General features: G+C 44.3%; 1 protein-coding gene across 5 annotated transcripts in view; it reads right to left on the reverse strand.

Annotated features, from left to right (window-relative positions):
• Window positions 1–21,302, reverse strand: part of RFX2 (regulatory factor X2) — a 96,007-nt gene that overhangs the window by 17,917 nt on the left and 56,788 nt on the right. For all 5 annotated transcript variants that reach the window (XM_039515798.1, XM_039515797.1, XM_039515799.1 and 2 more), the window contains exons 6-11: window positions 17,381–17,455; window positions 12,463–12,644; window positions 6,726–6,845; window positions 3,871–3,986; window positions 1,828–1,946; window positions 1,410–1,522 (exon numbers count right to left, since the gene is read on the reverse strand). In XM_039515798.1, the coding sequence (XP_039371732.1) occupies window positions 1,410–1,522; window positions 1,828–1,946; window positions 3,871–3,986; window positions 6,726–6,845; window positions 12,463–12,644; window positions 17,381–17,455 (725 nt within the window). The remainder of the gene's footprint in view (window positions 1–1,409; window positions 1,523–1,827; window positions 1,947–3,870; window positions 3,987–6,725; window positions 6,846–12,462; window positions 12,645–17,380; window positions 17,456–21,302) is intronic.

Genomic DNA, 21,302 nt, shown 5'->3' on the forward strand with positions numbered 1-21,302 from the left:
GGCTGAGGGAACCTGCCCTGGCCCGGTGTGCACCGCTGCCACCCCGGAGCCACTCCAGTAAGTGTCACCGGGCCAGAGCCTACACCCTGAGCCATTCCTGCACCCCAGCTCCCTGCCCTGAGCCCCCTGCCTGCACCCCAGTCCCCTGCCATACCCCGCACCCTTCCTGCCCTGAGCTCCCCTGCTGTACCTTGCACCCCTCCTGCATCCCAACCCCCTGCCCTGAGCCCCCTCCCACACTCCGCACCCCTCCCTGCACCACTTCCCTGAGTCCCCTCCCGCACTGTGCACCCCCTCCTGTACCCCAACCCCTTCCCTATCTCTAGCTCCCTAAACTAAACATCTGAAAAGAAACTTGCAGTTAGAGTGTTTCTTTGCAGCGATCCATCCATCGGGCAGTATCTAAGGATAATCGGGTTAGAATTTTATTATTAGGAGAATGAGGGGATTTGGGAGAGCTCAGTGATTTGAGCATTGGCATGCTAAACCCTGTGTTGTAAGTTCAATCCTTCAGGGGGCCATTTAGGGATCTGGGGCAAAAATCTGCCTGGGGATTGGTCCTGCTTTGAGCAGGGGGTTGGACTAGATGACCTCCTGAGGTCCCTTCCAACCCTGATATTCTATGACAATCACACGGATGTCATTGAAATTTAAAAAAAAAAAAAAATGAGATTTTTCTCCCCATTTCCCAAATTTTTAGTCCTTTCGCTGAGTATAAAACATTAAGACCTGAAATCCTTATATACAGTCAGTGAAAGTGGATACTATTTAGACTTTCATTACCATTCCAACTATTTCAGTTTCCTTTATTTTCACTCACTGTCCCTTGGCGGCAGGTTATTAACGCATAAACAGGGAAGAATAGGAAATAACAGAGAACCAGGCAAGAATACAATTAAAAGACCAAAACAGCACATTTTGTCATTATCTGCCCCAGAACACAAGGCTTTTTTTTTTTTTAATTTTTATGGCAATTTGATTAAGAATGAGTTCCGGTTTATCTGAACGTCATTACGTTCTTATTGGCTTTCTCTGATCTCATTCTGTAACAACATTCAACGGCATGCAGTTCTAAATGTCTGCTTATACCGGGCTTCTATAAAAGCAGTGACCCATTCCCGTTAGTCAAAATAACACATGTTTTAGATTAGTATTTGTAATTAAAGGTGACAGCACATCAAATAAACAGGTACTAAAATCCTCTGCATCTGGTATATAATTACAATAGTATACTTCTAACTCTATTCCTAAAATAGGGTCCTCTCCTGGTAGGTAGTTAACATCCTGAACTCTTACAGATCAATACAATCGTGAAGCTGAAAACAGTATCACTCATGATCTCTAAGGTAAAACACTAGTAAAACTTAGGTGATGCAAAGATTAGCAAGGGTGAGTGTGTAACCATTTACCTGGAAGGCACAGTGGTAGAGCCATCACTAGATGTTGTTTTAGAACTCCAGAAGGACTGCCACAGCTTCTCAATGTAATGAAACTGAAGGTTCATTACAACATCCAAAGTTGCCTAAGAATTAAAGATGACAGCTCATAAGATGCTCTGATAACATTCAGTCACACAGCTTCTTTGTTAAGTGGAATACCCTACCAACTGGATTAGATTAGATGCAAAATAGAACAATCTACAATGTGTTGTTTTAACACAGAGAATATAAGCAGAGCACACAGGGAGGAAATAACTTGAACTATGCTATCAAGCCTATCAGAAACATTCCTGTTCAGAACCCACTCCTCAAGAGAGCAGGACTGGGGTAGAAAGCGCACACTATGGAATCAGATCCTAGATCAAACAAACAGAGTCTATATAGTTACCTCACAGTGTCGTCTGTAAAGAAGCTGTAGCATCTTGACATCATTCATGGTGACCCCCTCTTGTAAGAGGACATTTCCTAGATCAGGTGCCGGGAAATCAGGAAAGACATGGGTTACATCTAGGAGAAAAGTTGGGAAAGATGGCAAACTTTAACAGGCATTCATAGTTTTATAAGACTATGAATTAAGTGCAATTTTGCAGCAGCCGGTTGCTACATTTCATATTTCAGATAACTAACAATGAGATTAGTGAATTGAGACCAATTGTCCAATACTTCAACATGTCACTTCCAAAAAAGACCACCACTGTCCAATTATTCATTGTAGAAAAGAAAATGTTTTTATTGCAACTAGGAGGAAAGAAACACGAATGCTTTGTACCACTATAATGTGCATTCCCATTAGATTTTCTCTGAAGTCTGAATTATATCCTTTTGGTATTTTGAGAGTACAATGGAAAATTTAATTGGATGGCAGACATAACAGGTACAACTGCATTTTAGAGACTGCTCAGAGATGTCCATGTTCTTGTGTGTCATTACTCAGAAACACTGGAGGAAAAAACCTCAACCCCACACCTACAGGTTGGACTGGGAAGTAATTGGGTAAACTGTTGGTCCCACTTGTTTGTATCCACTTTCATTCCTCTTAGGTTCCTTTGAAGGAGGAGCTGGTATCCAGCAAGTTCTTAACACAGTCTTCCTTAAATAGAAAAAATGCGGTGAACTGTGGCAACTAGTAGGCAGTGTGTCTTGCATCCAGTTCTCCCATACATGCGAAAATCTATATATTGGAGGCCAGCCTTATTAGGCAATCTCCCCTCTTAAAAGATTGCCCAAAGTATACAGCGTACAGTTCGGATTCACCATTATTAGAAGGCCACCTCCATTAAGCAGTAAATATTTGTTGATCTCTTGAATGGTTACTTAAGGTTTTGCTGTAATAGATGCGTTGCATTGCTGAACATGAACCTCACCCAGAGTAGTTGGACTTGAATGGTATGTCTTTGTCATAGGAAATATGAGCTTCCCCAAGAATTGAATGCAAACTTTGCAAGGGACAGTGCAAGGTGCATGCTTCTATCAGGTGTGTATGCATTGCAATCATAACAAATCTACCATCTTGGAGGCTCGCCTCTCTCATTATAGTCATCCTCACAGAAAGAGCTAGAACTAAGACTTTTGTTACCCTTGTTCTGCAGGGCTGCAAGTTTTTCCATTATCAAGAAGAATGGAAGCATAGAATCTCAGGGTTGGAAGGGACCTCAGGAGGTCATCTAGTCCAACCCCCTGCTCAAAGCAGGACCAATCCCCAGACAGATTTTTGCCCCAGATCCCTAAATGGCCCTCTCAAGGATTGAACTCTCAACCCTGGGTTTAGCAGGCCAATGCTCAAACCACTGAGCTATCCCCCAAATCCAAAAGAGAAGGTGGAGCTTATTGATTTGAATGCCATAACATCAACACTAAGGACAGGATAAAGACTTCCAATAAAATTAATCTTAACCTTTGCCCCCTAACTCATCTTAAACCGGAGCCTTTCTGAGGCTCTGAAAAGTTCAATGAATGGGAAACCTAGCTGCAAGCAAATATAAATTTAAAAAAATCACTAGTTAAGGGCTCCATTTTTCTGGTTGTAGTGCTTCCCACCCTGGGAAGTCCCACACAAATCAGCAGAGGTAGAATCTTAAGATTGCAGGGAGAATTTTCAAGGAAAGCTGGCTGTTTCTAAGTAATATATTTTTAAGAACCGAAGCATGCAACACATGACCTCTTTGCAGCATGACTGAGGAAAGCTGTGCAGATTGTGGGTGTAATAGGGTTAGTGAGGGAAGTTGCAAATGTAAAAATAAAAAAGGTACGGTATATTAAGTACTTATTAGGATATCTTTGGCAAATGTTGAAAATAAACAGACACCTGGAACGGCAATAGATTGGGTCTGCTAAGCAGGGTTGTGAAGCCTTTTCAAGTTAGAAATCAGTAGCATTTCCTAGAAATGAGAAAACTGAAAGGAAGCATGGAATTTGAGTTGAATTTCCTCACCTATAAACTGCTGATGGTGTTGACTTTGAGCTGCAACTGACTGTTCTGGAGTAGTGTGCAGGCTACTGTTGGATCCACTCTCCCTTATGCCATCCATCTTCTGTGCAGGTCTATACCTAGGAATATAAAAAACCCTCAAACTACAGCTTGGTAGTATGCACATTTAAAATGTGCAAACACACACACAGTGAAAGAGGTATCTGGCACAGTCGTATACCAGTATAACACTTCTGCATTAAACCAACAAACAAGTCACTTAATATGTCAGCGTACATTTATAAATAGCTTATAAAGGGTTAATAAACTATAAATAATTGTTTTAATAAATGGTTAAGCAATTGTTAGATCAACAGGTGGTTTATAACCACGGGGTTTGCAAACCTTCTGCTGATGTGCTTGTAACTATAACACATATTACAGGTCTGTCGCATCTTACACTGGGGTTACGTTCCGCAGTCAGCGTGTAAAGTGAAAATCACGTATAGTCAAAATTACATTGAGTGTAATGGCGGGCGGAATCGCCCGCACTACAGGTACAGTATTGAAATTGTTATTTTTCTCTTTTGTTTTGTTTTTGCTGACCGCGTAAAGCTGAAATCGCACATGTTAAATGTGCGTAAGATGCGACAAACCTGTATTCATATATGTGATATGAATATGACCTCTATCCAGCATTTATTAAGCCTTTATAAACGTATTCTTAATATAAAATTTGGCCAAATTATCCATCTCAAATAATCCCAAAGAGGTAAATAGATTGTGTAAGTGGCATCAAATGCAGCTTGTTTCTACACAGAGTTAATAACAGGAAGGCAGCAGTGTCATTTATATTGCTCTGCATTTAAAACAAAATGATACACAATTGTATGGTGACTAGCAGAGTGGGGCTCCTAGGTGCTACTCCAACACAAATAATAAATAATAGTAGTGGCCATTTCCTGACTAACCGCAGAGAAGCGTTGTATCTGCTTGTTTTAATTGTTAGAGGTTGAAGAGAACGTAGAACAGGTGGATGTCTCTAGTTTGACTGCCCTGGGGCCTGGAGTCTTCTTATCCATGGAGTACAAGCAGAAGAGTAGATGCTCCCCCCTCAGCCCTGACCCCGGAGAAACAGCCACTAGGGCTTGTGGGTAATTCAGTTCCATGTTCTATTTGATTCTTGGCTTGTCTGCTGATTGCTAGTGAGGGAAGGAGGCAATCAAAGCAAGTTGTGGTGGAGGGCTTGGTGACGATGACAAATCCCACAAGGAATGGCCTACGACCAATCAATTTCACATTGGCATGGGGAAGCCAACCTTGTTTGGTGGCCTAACGTCTTATTGCTACACTGTGCGGACGTGAAACGGATGTCCCAGTTTGCGTCAGGTGCATTCATGGTTTGCCTACATTTACTTACGGGGCCCGAGGGGGAATGCTAAAATGAAAACAACCATTTGGCTCCAGTGAAGGGACTGGGGCTCGGATATGTATTTTTATTTTAATTGCACTAGCTGCTTTTACTGTACCTCTCAGGGTCAATCAGGAATGTGGCTTAAGTGCCTGGGATGCCATTTACAAGCCCGAATATGAAGCACATTAACTTCTTCATATTACAAATGGGCTGTGTAAACTGATAGCTGGCCCTCCCCACCGCTCCTAACATATCAGACATGCAATAAATGTTAGGGTGAGCCATTAAAGAAGTGAGGCAGTACCAGTAAAAGTCTAATGGCTGCCTGCATTAGAGCTTTACCACTTATTTATAATTGCGTTTTAAACAATGTTTAAGTGTGGTTTCACAAGCCTGTTCCTAACAGCGAACCAAACACTGGGAGGTTAATGGTTTTAAAAAGTGTTCTAGATAAATAACACTGTTTTACACACAGGTTTTTTTTTAAACCAAGTAAAAGCACTGTTCTTTAATAGCAGCAAGATTTCACTGCAGATGAGGCCTGATACCAATATTCAAAAACACTATGGAAGCATCAGGCAAAAATAGGATGTAAACAACAATAAAAATATTTCGTGTCTCTATAGCACCTTCTCCAAATGCTTTATATACATATATTCATGAAACCTCACATCATCCATCTGAGATAAGTATCATCCTCCCCATTTTATAGACAGGGAAACCGGGGCTGAGAGAAAAGTTACGTGATTTGCTCAAGGTCAGACAGCGAATAAGCAGCAGAGCTTTTTTTTTTTTTTTTTTTTTGCTGTTTGGGAACTAAAAAAGTTGAGATTTTTCCATGCCTTCACTCCAACCAGAAGCAAGAGCGCTGAAGCTGCCAAGAGGCAATTCAAGAGTTGCTTTGCATCATGACCTTCATTTAATTTTACCCAGAATTACCAGATGCGAGTCTGATTGGGCCCCATCTGAACCTCTTGCACTAGCTGGTCTATGAAAAGAAAAACAAGACCCCTTCCATTGGCTAAACACAAATAACTGTACAGCTGAGGTCTTAAAAATGGTGAGTCACTGGGATACAGTGAAAAGGATATTCTAGTGTTCACCATAGCAACAGGCAGCCCAAGTCCAAGCCTTTGCTGCACAAAAAAAGGCAAAGAGGAATAGTTTGTGGAATCAGAATTTCTCCTTGACCCTTCTTTATCCTTGTTCAGTATCAGCCACTTCAAGCTCTGTTAAGTACAGTGCCTTCCTCTTGCCCTATAGCATGTACTTTACCTTATCACTAAATTACACAAGGTTCTTAATTTATGCCATGCGCTATCCCTCAGCGTATGGTCCCTTTGCAAATAATCAACACTAAAAGTCTCAAGCTCCTGCTGCTGATGTTTGAGGTGGGGCCCAGTGTTTTGCTCCTCGCAGCTTCCTTTGCCACAACTAGCAGGTCTGAGAAGCCGTGGGCACATACCTTTGTTTCTGGTGAATGGGCTGTTGCCTCATCGCCATATACTGGGTGTCTTCCTGTAAGTGATTCAGTGGAGATTCTGGCTTTAGACGGATCCCATAATAATGATACTTGGAGTTTCCCCTGCAAGCAGAACATTAAAATCTATAGATGTCAGATATTTAATGGAGATGGCACACAAGCATTGCAATTTACTTTTAGGCTTCAGTGAAACATTTGACAGTGCTAATGGTTTGTGGATCATAAATGTGCGTGATAACTTCTGTCTAATCCCAGATGCCAATTTCGCATGGATTTACTTTGCTGAATAAGCATATTAAGAACCTAATTTCACATTCAGAGGTGTACATGTTATTTTCAAATCTTGCTGAACTCCTGGAGATGAGGGTTTATACCCCAAACTTTGAAAGCAATCAAGAGTCCAGGATCCCTTTTACAAGATTTGTTTGAACACGGCACTTATCTCTGGGGAAAATATGGTATCATGCGTCTCAAAATACTGTTCAGTGACATCTACATTTAAAATCTTGCAGCCGAGGCCCATTTCAGCCTTGCGTTCAATCTAGTCATAAAACCTTATTCACAGGCAGCTAACGGATTATCCAAGTCAAAATACTTTGAGCCAAATCTACATTTAATAATGGAAACCAATGGAAATATTACCATTGACTTCAGTGGTAGCCAGACATGACCCTTTGTAGTGACGGAGTGAAGGTTTCTTTCTGTATCAGAATTTATAACATGCTCATCACTGTGCTTTAAAGCACCAAAGAGGAAATCCCAGCCCCACTGAAGTCAATGGCAAAACTCCAACTGACTTCAGTGGGGCCAAGATATCACTCCAGGAGTTGAATGTTGTAGCGAGAAATGCTCTCGGCTGGTGGTCCTCCATGGTCCCTCACCTGTGGCTTTCAGCCTGCACTCTGGAGCCACAGAGGTGCTGAAATGTACCTCTTCACTCAAAATGGAGCTGTTCTGATCTTCTCAGCTCCTGCCTCAACCGGGAACTCAAAATGTCACAGTTGATATCAATTTAACTACTTTTTTAAAATTGCAATTGACATTTCAGGTCACAGACTCTTTCATTTTAATTACAGGGTGGTTTCCGGTGAGACCTGTCCTTTAAGCGATCAATGGCAACTGGAGAATAAGAGGTAAGTGTCAGAATACAAACTGTTATTTATATAGAATGCCACAGAGATCTTGGAGTCATTCTACCCGTCAATCTGAATTGGCTTTATACAGCAACAGAACTTCACTGTAGGGGTTAGATTTCTACACATCAAATTGGATAAAACCATCCTAATTGACCCCTCACCAGAGGGTGAGAAAAATCTGGTCCCCCCGGCTTTTACCCCATGCCCCCAAATTATCTTCAGTCACCATGGCAGAAGGTGGATTTTATACCTGGGCTAGTTAATTTTCATGGTAGTTTTGCGAGTCTAATTAAGCCTACACAAGATTTTGAAAGAGCAAGAATGGCTGGGAGTTCTTCTCTGCCTGATCAGTGCAGCTCTGTAGGATCTCCTAAGCTTTCAAACTGGAACGGGTACAAAGAAGGGCCACTAGAATGATCCGAGGAATGGAAAGCCTGTCGTATGAAAGGAGACTTAAGGAAAACAAACCGAGCTCCTCAACCAAAAGAAGGATAAGAGGAGATATGATTGCACTCTTTAAATATATCAGAGGGATAAATACCAGGGAAGGAGAGGAATTATTTCAGCTCAGTGCTAATGTGGACATGAGGACAAACGGATATAAATTGTCAGTCAGGAAATTTAGGCTTGAAATTAGACGAAGGTTTCTAACCATCAGAGGAGTGCAATTCTGGAACAGCCTTCCGAAGGAAACAGTGGGGGCGAAGGACCTCCATGACTTTAAGATTAAGCTAGATAAGTTTATGGAGGAGATGGTATGATAGGATAAGTAAGAGCAACAAAGAATCCTGTGGCACCTTATAGACTAACAGACGTTTTGCAGCATGAGCTTTCGTGGGTGAATACCCACTTCTTCGGATGCAAGTATTCACCCACGAAAGCTCATGCTGCAAAACGTCTGTTAGTCTATAAGGTGCCACAGGATTCTTAGTCTGGATCTGTAAGAGCAACAAAGAATCCTGTGGCACCTTATAGACTAACGCAGCATGAGGAAGTGGGTATTCACCCACGAAAGCTCATGCTGCAAAACGTCTGTTAGTCTATAAGGTGCCACAGGATTCTTAGTCTGGATCTGTAAGAGCAACAAACACGGCTACCCCTCTGATACTATGATAGGATAACGGGCTTAGTCAATAGGTCAATTAAGTGCCACACTGGTAATTAGTACAATGGGTCAATGATAGGATATTGTTAGCCTTTTTCCAGAGGGTATGGCTGGAGAGTCTTGCCCGCATGCTCGGGGTTCAGCTGACCGCCATATTTGGGGTCGGGAAGGAATTTTCCTCCAGGGTAGATTGGCAGTGGCCCTGGAGGTTTTTCGCCTTCCTCCGAAGCATGGGGCAGGGGTCGCTTGCTTAAGGAGTGGGTGGATCGGCTTATGTGGCCTGCATCTTGCAGGAGGTCAGACTAGATGATCATAATGGTCCCTTCTGATCTTGAATTCTATGATTCTATGATTCTTTCAGCATTGCACATGGATGACTCAATTAAAGTATCCTCATTAAGCTAGGAGTTCTTTTTAGATTTACCCAGTGCTTGGCAATAGGAATGAGGATGATAATTACACAGCCGGGATGTCTAAAGATAGTAGTTCTGCTCAATCAGACTGCAGCAAGACTTGTCAATTGGTAACTAATGATGGTCAAGCAGGTCCTCACTGGGACAGGACAAACGGATGGGAAAGCACTAATTACAGCCTCAGAGACACCCGCGTTGGTGCTCTTCAGAACTGTGATGATTTGCACTGTACTGAAGAGTCTGAACACACCTTTAATTTAATGATGCTTTCACAGCCCAACCACAGACAGAGAATTTAGAGAAAGGAACTGTTGTCTGACAACTGTTTTTCTACATGGAACCCTCCTTGGGGTAGGAATTATTCTCTTCGGGTTTATAAAGGGAAGATTTTGGAATGCTTAGCCCTCTCTGTTGCTGAAATGAAGGATTTTGCAAGCTTTGTGTTTTCTGCCTAGCTATTGTAATATATTTTACATAGCTATTATCTTAACCCGTTAAACAGGGATTTGAGTCATTTCAGTGGACCTAAACTTGTGACTCGAAGTTAAATAACTACTGTGGCCAGAAGGAGCCAAGCCTGGCATATGCCAAAGCCCTGCACAGCACCTCTCCGCCCCTCAGCTAAGCTCTGGAGTGGCAGGGGAGGGGGAGCGATTTCCAGCCTGTTTACGCCCCAAATCTGTAGGCTCCACAGCAGCCCCTGGGGCAGGGACTTAGCACCCTCTTCACCTAGTGCTCCATCCCCTAGGCACCCTCCTCTGCTGAGCCACCTCTCTGGTCGGGTTCGCTGAAGCCCCTGAAGTCAGGTTCCCTGGGCCCTGGTGCACAATGAATCCTTAGGGCTTAACCCCTTCCTGCCCGCGCTGTAGCCAGGGCACAGGAGGCGGCTGGGTTGTGTCGGTGGCCAGCCTGGAGATGTTAGCTGCCTTTCAACATTGTGCGGGCAGGAGGGGACAAGCTGAGGGGGCGGGGGCGAAGAGACGAGCTCTGCAAAGACACGGGCCAGGTCATCCCTTCCCTTCCTCCTCCTCCCATGCACCTGGAAGCAGCTCCCGTCCCTTCCCTCCTGCACAATGCCGAAAGGCTGCTGCTGGCCACATTCTGGTGTGAACCCTGGCAGAAATCTGGGGAGGGTGGGCATGTGACCCTGCATGCCCCTTGCCCATATGTTGCCTTGGGAAGATGCGGTGCCAGATACCAGGAGAGGCGGGTCCGTCCTGGGGGCACAGCCAGGCATGGAGGGCAGAGAGCGCTGGGCAGGGAGGGTTGGTCAGTCACCTCCACTGTGTGAGAGAGGGGTGTGTGTGTGTGTGTGTGTGTGTGTGTGTGTGCGTGTGTGCGCGTGTGTGCGTGTCACCCCTTCCCGTATGAACCCTAAAGCCTTAAAGATAAGAAGGTAAATAAAAATAATCCAACTATATAGTATTTCCTTTTAACAGGAGCTCAGTCAACTTGATGTTAATTTGAACGTTTGTACGATTGATTGCCATTGAACTTGCTTGAATACGAGTAATTTACCAGGTGTCCCGTATTCAGTATAGGGAAATATGGTCACCCTATGCATATTTGGGGTTTTAACTATCTTCTAAACACAAATATTCAAGTTAACCTATTCTGTTTTTAGTTAGGGTCCTCCCACTTTTTTAAAAGAAGAACACTCCGCTCATGGGACTCAGCCCAGCACCTGGAAGTTTTATAGATAAGAAGCCTACTTCTCCATTAGAAAACTCTGAGCAGCATGTCTGTATCTAAAGGTTTGGGGTCAGATTCTGATCTCGGTTACACTGGAGTAAAAACCTCGAGTAACGCTACTGAAATCAACAGAATTCTTTTGGTGTAATCTTTTGGTGAGATCAGAATCTAATTGTTTAATTGCAATACGATTCTCTAAGTCTCCAGCTCCTGGTAGCAATCTTGATGAAAAGGGACCTCATTTGTGACACTGATTGGGATGAGTGGAACAGGGTGTGAGATTGGAAACCAGTTTCCCCATCTGCTGTAACACTGAACCATGAAGCCAAAGTTGAACTTGACTGTTTAGCTACGAAAACAATGGGGTTTATTACTGTTAAGCCAAAATTCAAAACAGAATCAAGACTGCTTAAGAAACTGCCTATGAGCTCTGTTCACTCCCCACATGGTCAGGCATTCCAAATGAGATCTCTTCAGCAAAATGGCTGCCTCTCCGCCCCGGAGCAGATTCGGGAACACCACGGTAATTAAACTTTGTCCTCAAATACATGACACAGCTGATTCCTTCAGAGAGAAGACTCTTACCTTATGACCTGTTAAGATTACTTATATTGCTTAAAATAACTATTTTCCATTTGAGATATTGTTTGGCTGTTACTATATAGACCTAGGAATAAACAGCTGTTACCAGTGAATAATGTTGGGTGGGTCTGCAGCACCAGTGACAGGAGGGGAGGAGCGTTTTGTGGTAGAGATTGCGGCAGAACAGGGCAGCAGTTCTCCCTCCTGCAAAACGTAAAGTCAAGAGCCACCGTTCTTAAGGACAATCTGCAACCACTGAAAACAGTTACCACTACGACGACGACTAATATTTGAATTATTGTAACATCTTTTGTGAGGCTCTCAGAGGTTTTACAAACTTCAGTTAAGCCTCACACACTCCTCTGAAGGAGGTATTAAACCAGCTTTACAGATGGATAAAATATATATATAAACACGTGAAGGAGCTTGCCTAAATCCCCAATAGCGAGTCTATGGCAGAGCTGGGAATTATCCATGACTCCTAATACTCAGATCACTAAACAACAAAGCCTCTCAAGTAATTCACACCACTTTATTAAAATGGTGATAACCATAAAAAAGATGGCAAGTCGTTGCCTGTTCATCCATTACTCATTGCAACGTCACTGCATGCAGCGCGTGTCCGGTGCAATGGTATTTAACATTCAATTGAATGAAGTGGCATTTCAGCTCATTGGCCTTTCCATGACCTTTCAGAAACAGTGGTAAAGTGAAACAGGTAAGGGCCAAAGAAAGGTGGGAATGTGCTTCTGCTACCACTGAACCCTAATCTCAAACCCCTTTATACCAACCTTGTTCCCAAGCGCCGAGTTTTCAGCCCCATGAACACAGAACGAATCAGTTTTCCAAAGGAAGCAGCATTCACTGGATCCAGTTTGTGCTCTTGGCAGTGCCGCAGGTAATGGTTATACAGCGAGCTCCTGGGAAGACTCACACCCTCAGCAGTCTCATAATTGTCCAACAGCCACTGGAGCTTTATGTACAAAAATGTAATTTTTTAAAACCCCACACACGTGAAAGACTAAAGATATTTAAAAAGATGACAACATTTAAAAGGGAGGAGAACCTTCCTGATGTGATCAGAGTTCAAGAGGACTTAAGCAGTTGGTAGTTAGTACATAACTGCAGCTAACCCTTGTGTGTTTCAATCTGATATTTATGTCCTCCATGATGTAGGAACAGTGTGAAATCAAAAAAGGCCGTCACATACAGCACCCAAGTATACATTGCCACTTATGCTGGTGTCTTCCCTTCACTCAATTACATGAATGCAAGGGGAATACGAATCATGGAAAAGCAAAAAAAAAGAAAAGAAAAAAAGTCTTATGAGCTCACTGTTAAGGAGAACAAGGGCTATGATACCTGAGGCTATTTACTAGGAAAGAGATCTCAGAGGAATCTGAATACATTGCTTCCCCGTCTGTTAGCAGTTGTCAATTGCTAATGCAGCCGGCAAAGCTTGTTTGAGTTAATGCATCTTAATTTCAAGCTTGAAATGTTTACAACTGTCCCCTTAAACAACAAACTAAATGGCTGCCAAACCCTACCTTAAAATCTGACACGTTACCAGCTATTTTTCCAAACGTATTGTCTGAACTTTACTTCTCTTGACATTTCTCTTGATCAGAGTTTGCAATTAGATATAAATTATTTATGTTCAGCCCGTTTGAAAGGGCAGGTCGGTCACACAACTGCAGTTCATGAATTAGAATGTAAAGCCTCTCTAATTGGCTAAATGCCAGATTCAGAAAAATAAAAAAAGAGTGCAAATTTAAAGCAAATATTGACTCATAAAATTTAAAAAAAGCAAGAGAAAAAGCTTGATGTACAACCAGGAGTAAATATTGATAAGGTATAAACCCTGTATTTTGGAGGGCTGGTTGGAACATCATTCCCATTAACATCTTATCTGCTCTTGTATACACATCCCACAGATAAAGACTTTTCAAAAATCTAAACCTTCACTCTCAAGCTCTCTTTTAAAAAGATATTGAGAGTATGGTGACCCACATCACTTCACACCCTTATTTGCAGAGGGAGTCATATCTGCAGGGATCCCTGAAACAAGAATGGCACACTAAATTCTTACAATGAACCATTCTGTAGCCATTAAGTTACTTTAAACCACGATTTCAGGACTTCAATAACTCCGACATAGGATAGGGGTTTGTTACAGGAGTGGGTGGGTGAGAGTCTGTGGCCTGCATTGTGCAGGAGGTCAGACTAGATGACCATAATGGTCCCTTCTGACCTTAAGTTTATGAATCTATGAACCTAGAACAAATGATGAACCCAAGCGCTCCTAGCATACAGATAAGTAGTGCTGTTTTAAATGAGTCTGTATCCATGTTCATTTTAGCTCATCACATGTATTTAGAAGAGTCACTGGCCATAAGTTAACCTTCTGAGGGCCCGAGGCAAAATCTGAAACTGAGCCCCCCCCGGTCAAAAAAAATTACCACTAAGGGGAGGCCCCCCAGACAGGGCAGGGTGGAGAACTCACTGACAGCTCCTGTTCTATAGGTCTGGGCCCAACTCCCCGCTCCAGGCATTGCGACATAGTGCAGAGGGTTGCTGCAGTGCTCAGGTTTGGCCCTGCTGCCCACCCCCCATCACGATGGAAGGGTGGCCAAGCCAAATGTGAGTGGTGCTGTGACTCTGTGCACCAGGTTTAAATAAATATAAATATATGGAGATATACCCATCTCATAGAGCTGGAAGGGACCCTGAAAGGTCATTGAGGCCAGCCCCTGCCTTCACTAGCAGGACCAAGTACTGAGCTTGCCCCCGATCCCTAAGTGGCCCCCTCAAGGATTAAACTCACACCCCTGGGTTTAGCAGGCCAATGCTCAAACCACCGAGCTATCCTTCCCCCTTTGATACCATTTGGTTTGGGGACTCTCTAAAATAGAGGGCTCAAGGCAAACTGCCAAGAGAAAAATCCAGTCCTTGTTCATGATACTGGAAACTCAAACCAAGCAATTACTTTATCTACCCTACCAGGGATTTCAAAAAAGGACATGCTTGCACAGAAGCTATCAAAGGATTCTTGATTCAAAGATTTATTTTATTTTTAATGTTGGAAGTCAGAAGCATTTTTGACTCCACACAGAAAAAAAAGAGGAACATGCCTGTGGTAATGGACGTTTAAATCATCACCAGACACAGCTGGGTAGCCTGAGTTTCTGACCCTTCGGCCTTCTGTCCTCCTACCGCTCTTCATAGAGTCAAAATTATGTTATCAGCCGTGCTCTTTAGAAATTCCCAGAAATACTAGAAGAGATTCAGTGTTGCCAACTCCCGTGATTTTATTGCGGGTCTCACGATTTTTGGTGTTTATCTTAAAGCCCCAGTTCCTGGAATTATGTGATTACAGGAGAATCTCAGCTTTCATTTTTATAAAAGTAAGTTTCTAACCCTGTGGTTGCAGAAATAAGCTTAAAAATGTGACTCCTAAAGGTTCAAACTGAAAAATCCAGCAAAAAGAATCAATTTAAAAAAAAAAACCTAATGATTGTTTAAAGCAATTGCTTAGGGAAGGCAATACTGAAGATTTCTTCTAAAATCTGATCAAACAGAACACTAACTACAATAACTCAGAAATAAAGTTGATATACTTGAAAAAAAAAAACTGGTGGAGTTATTTTCTTTTTGTTATTTTTTGGTGAAATTCACCGTAGTGCAGAATAGCCAGGCCTGGCCCCAGGCCCCAGAATGAATGCTGTTCTACTCAGAGACATGACTATTTTAAAAATTGGTCAGAGTGGGATTCCACATTTATTGCAATATTTTTCCACATCAAAATGTTCTCAAGTTGACAAATGTGTATTTTTCCTACTGCCAGGTCATCTAAACCACCCTGCGCTCTAACAGCTGGGTTATTTCCAGTTTATGCACCATCAACAATAACGCTGACTCTGAACAGCAAACGTTCCCATAGTCTCATCTGTGCTGCTCTTCAGTGGAGTTGCACGAGTGTGACTATGAATATAATCTCATGACACAGGAATTTGAAGGCCTGATCCTGCAAGGTGCTAAGTGATCTCAGTTCCAACTGACTCAAATGAGAGTTGAGGGTGCTCAGGGCCGAAAGGACAGACTGGACCGTTACATTAACAGTTTCATTGACGAGTGAACCAAAAAGAAGTCCAGTTCACTACAGCAGAGCTGTGCTGGTTCTGCATGACAGGGGCATAGCCACAGCCCACCCACTTAGCATCCAGCCACCCTCCAGCCCCAGCTCTGATCCAGCCCCAGCTTGCCCCACTCCACCCGCCCGGTGCTCCAGCTGGGGAGCAGGGTCGGGCACTTGGCCCACTCTGCCCGCCTGGCGCTCCTGCGGGATCAGGTCGTGGGATCTTGGCCACTCCTCCCGGCACTCCAGCTGGGGAGCAGGGTCGGGGGCTTGTCCCGCTCTGCCAGCCTGACACTCCAGCTGGGGAGCAGGGCAAACCCTGCGCCCCAACCCTGCTCTCCAGCAGGAGCTCTGGGTGGAGGCGCCCATCTTTCTGGGGCCCTCCAATTGGCTGAGGCCCCTGGGTATGCCCCTTTGGCCCAGTGGCTTCAGGCGACCCCACGGCGATGGAGGAATCCTGCCACTTGGGGAGCCAGGCCCGGCCTGCCATTGCCGCTGCAGAGCGGCATCTCCTCCCAGAGCTGGGTGTGTGCCTGGGGCCCCAGAGGTCCCCTGGCCAGAGGATCCACCGCCCTCCACCCCCAAGGCCGGCTAGAGGTGGTGGTGGGAGATAGGCCCGATCCTCCTTCCCCCCCGTCACTGCCCACCCACCCGAAGTCGGGACCCACCCAAATATCCCATCTTGGCTACACCACTGCTCCAGGGCTGGTGGGGGGGGGGGGGTAGTTATCCTTTTGTTCCCCAACAGGGTCAACAGATCTGACTTTAAATGCACAGAGAGACCAGGACTGTGGGAAAAGGTGCCATTTTTATCCCATGACTTTTCAGTGTAGAACCACACTTGGGGCCTGATCCCAAAGCCCACTGAATTCAATGGGAACCTTCCTATTGACTTCAGCATAGTTTGAATTAGAGCCTTTTAGCCCCATATAATTACGTGCTTAAAAATTAAGCTTTGCAGGGTCAAGGCTTGAAGACATAACACAGAAGGCCTTGCATAGGCCCAGAAGACTGGGGTGAATTTCACCCAAAGCAAAGAAAGGGTTGCTATCAGCATGAAATAGAAAGGTCCAGCAAGTGGATTTAGCATAGCTTTGCAACAGTCAAGGCCTTTCCTGGCTATAGAAAGAAGAAATACAGGCGCACGCACTCCAAGACACAGACCCACACACTATGTTTTTGTTACGAAGGTGTAGGGGCCATCTGTTATGATTCAATACAGAGTGTTGCTGCTGAGCGTTACAAAACTGTTTTCCAGCAAACTTCCAGTGAAGGGAGACAAACCTCTCAATGCATTTACCTAAGTGCCTGCAGTTTCCATTTCAAGGCAGATTAAATAAACAAACATGGGGCAGAGACAGATAACAGAACCCAGAGCATCTTGACAAACGTACATAAAAATCATTGCAGGCTTTTGCACACTATTGTTTCTATGGTCAGGGCTGCCGTGGGGAGTGCAGACTACCAAACCTTAGGCTGCTTTGATTTGCTCAGATTAGCTGATGTACAAAACGTCTATAAGTAATGCTCCTAACAAAGCAGGGAAGGAGTTGTAAAGTCCAATAGTAACTTACATGGCTGTTGAGCAAACTGCTTTTGTGTGATGTAATCCCTTCATTTTTTTGTAGATTTTCAATCGCCATTTCAAGCTAAAGAAAATGTGCACGAGAAAAAAGAAAAGAAAGGCAATCAGATAGTTAGCAACAGCCAAGATTTGACGTTATTAATAATCTGAATAATGATTAATGCTTTCTATAAACAGGCTCATGACAAAGATGCAAGGTAAATGAGGTACAGCCCTTATGGGCTGAAGGTGCAGCAGAGAAATGTTATTGTAACACATGCAAACTAACCGTGCAGCCAGGACACATAATAAAGATGAAAGAACGGAGCTAGGATCATTTCAGAACTGGCATTTTAAATTCCCCTTTCCCTTCACAACTATAGTGGATCACTCCTCCAAAAATTCTCATTGGTAGCAATGAGCTATTGCATGCCTAAATAGAGAACCACATAAAGATAGTGCTTTTTATCATCAGACCCATCTCTGTGGGACCCAAATTAATAGCTTTGGTTATTAGCATTTCCTAAATTACTAATAGAAACAACAAACTAACTAAAAGTAGTTGAACAAAATACTGAATCCAGCAGAACTACTACAGAAAATGCACTAATGGGCATAAGGGATCACTCTAAAATCATACAGCCTGGTGGTATGCCATATTGTATCTTACTGGCTAACCAGAAGTGGGCCTTGTCCGTGGCTAGATGCAAGACTTGTGTGCTGAAAGTCTTTCACTACGGGGCACTCTCCCCTTTGAATCAGAGCTGCAGAATGGTGTCAGCCCTTGGGTGAGAGTTTAAACCAGTGTCTCAGCCATCCATGGTCACGATCTCATGGCATTCTACCCACCAGAAGGCACATTAGCACTGGTACCCTGACCATATTCCACCTTGAGTATTTACATTCCGCCTACCTTGATGTCCATGCACATTCAATTAAAGAAGGTATCCTGCATTTCCTCATTTAATACCCTGCTGTGTAGTGCTGCTGGCTTTCAAACCAATGGCGGGGGAGCCCCTTTAGACAGTCTGTAGTAAAGCATTCAGCATGAAAGCTGCTGTGTAATTATAGGGGACTATTAAGCCCAAGAACAGGCAAACCCCCAGTAGTTGACGCAGAGGCCAATTCACCTTTCATTGTCAGAGCTGCTCCTTTTGGGGATGGCAATCTATCCAGCAATAGACCGGAATACTCAGGTTCACTGCCTGTACAGTTTTCATTTTGTTACTTAAAGGTGTATTTTGCTTTTCCCACCACAGGCAGCAGAGGAGCCCCAAATCTCCTAGAACATTTTTCTGAGTATTCCTGCAAGGGGAGACCCCAACCAGGTGACAAAATTCTTCAGGATTTGGGGAAGGAAAACAGCCACTTTGATCAGTATTTCCCGACTGGTGGGTTGCAACCCCCAGAGGGGTTACAAAAGGCACATGTGGGGAGGAGGGGTCATGAGGCACTGAATTTTTTTTTACAATCTAAAGCAAATAAAATCTTGTTCCCTCCTCTCCCTGGCCCTTCAAGGCCAAGTACGATCTGTCAATCTCTCAAAATGCATACAAATGATATGAGCTTATTTCATGGATACATTTTTTTACTCTCACTTTCATAGTCAATGGGAAGCGGGGGTGGGGGAGGGGTTAGGGGAAATCATCAGCCTGAAAAGTTTGAGAACCAGCTGATCTTGACCATCTCGGGTCTGAGTCTCCATTTCCTTGCACCTTGTGCTGTCATTTACATCAGTGCAGGGTGGGCGTACAATGCTGCTGTTCCGATTTGCTATCTCACAGCACCTCTGCGCTGGTGTCAATGACGACACAATGGAAAATTGGGACCCACGTTTTCAATAACCCTCCATGTTGGTAGCCATGCTCTCTCTACCGGCGAGAGATGCCATTAGCCATGAACTCTGTGTAAGCAGGAACTGAAATGCAGCCAGGGTTAAGGGTATCTGCCCAGCCTATCCCAAATGGTTAGAGTGCCTTGTGAGACGATGCCGCTGCTCCTGTTTACATCCTCATCAGAGAGCTCACCGCTCTCATTCTGTGTCAGATGACAATACTTTTCAGCTTGTTTTTTATCTCCCTTTTGGGTTTTTCCTCATGGGGTGGGGCTGGAGCTGCTTTAAGGGCCTTTTCTTAAAGGGAACAGAAAAAGCGTTTAAATAAATAAATAATGAAGACAATTCCTCAAGAGCCCAGTTCAGGGAGGGTGAAATTCACCCCTCCTGCCAAGCCCAAAGAAGCAGGCTGGGGGGGCGAGGGGGGAATGGCACAGATATTTTGGCCAGGGAGCAGAGTCCACCACTCCTAGCCTGCCAGGGGATCCCAGCGTAGTTCCATAGCTGCTATTCCAGTTCCCAGAATGGGTTTGGAGGGTTTGGAACCACTGGATCGATGTAATCATGGCCCTCATGGCCACGTCCCCACCTCCCCATGCACCCAGACTACCCAGAGATGGCGTAAGTGCCCGGCTCCATCACATGTGTGGCCCTGGCATGCCCACTGGCACTGAACTGTGGAGTTTCTGCCACATGGGGACCTCCTAAAGCCCCTATATAAACTGTAGCCAAACATTACAAATAAATACATTTTAAAACAAAATAGTCAAAAACCATCCTTCCTTTATGCACCGGCCAAGACCTGGACAGAGGGCTCTCAGATCTTCTGCAACAACTGGTGACCTTGGTAACAGAGGGATGCAGCTCCCTGAGCTGTATAAGCTGTCAGTGACAGAGGGCACTGGTTGTTTACAAGTGAAGCAAATAAGACCCACGCTTAGATCTTGGCAGGTACACACCCTCCAGTTCCCCCGCTAGATGCGCAGTAGTAGAGAAGGCCCAAGCAACTCTTTATTCATGGCTAGGGCCCTATCAAATTCATGGTCCACTTTGGTCAATTTCACGGTCATAGAGTTTAAAAAAAAAAAATCATAAATTTCATTATTTCAGCTATTTAAATCTGAAATTTCACAGTGGTGTAATTGTAGGGGTCCTGACTCAAAAAAAGGAGTTGGGGGGGTCCTCAAGATTATTGTAAGGGGGTTGCGGTACTGCTACCCTTACTTCTGCACTGTGGCTGGCGGTAGCGCTGCTTTCAGAGCTGGGCATCTGGTGAACGGCGGCTGCTGGCCGGGATCCCAGCTCTGAAGGCAGAGCCGCCACCAGCAGCAGCGCAGAAGTAAGGATGGCATGGTATGGTATTGCCACCCTTACTTCTGCGCTGCTGCCTGCAGGGCGCAGGACTGGGCGCCCGGCCAACAGCTGCTGTTCTCTGGCCGCCCAGCTCTGAATTCAGCACAGAAGTAAGGGTGGCAATACCACAATCTCCTAAAATAATCTTGCAACCCCCCTGCAACTCCCTTTAGGGTCAGGATTCCCAATTTGAGAAACACTCATCTCCCCCCCTGAAATCTGTATAGTATAGGGTAAACGCACACAAAACACCAGATTTCATGGTCTGTGTTCCGTTACTCATGGAGTGAATTTGGTAGGGCCCTGGCCCATTAGTGGCGATGGGATAAGAAGGCACACGTCATCATAATAACTAACAACACATATCCTGGGAAGAAGCATCATTACCAAATTCTCTTTCCCAAAGGTGACTTGGCCAAGATGGCTCCCATACTGTACCTGTCACCATTTAGCAGTCGTACAGTACAGAGAATTCTACAGGATCACACATGCAGAACATCGCCGGTTTGAAACGGCAGGTGTAAGTGTTACCATGTTGCCGACAGCCCACTTCTCCATTCGGATAACAAATGCAAGGCAAGAAATGGAGCACCACCCAGCATATGGTCTCCTTTATATATGTTAACTTACACCCTATGCTGCAGTTTATAGTGTGACCCACTGCATGCTAGAAGGGGGCCATAAGGTAAAGTAGAACAATACCCATTTTCAAAATCTGCCAGAGCCCTAAATGAGCGGAATGGAT

The sequence above is a fragment of the Mauremys reevesii genome, linkage group 26 (genome assembly GCF_016161935.1).
Source record: "Mauremys reevesii isolate NIE-2019 linkage group 26, ASM1616193v1, whole genome shotgun sequence".
NCBI lineage: Eukaryota > Metazoa > Chordata > Testudines > Geoemydidae > Mauremys > Mauremys reevesii.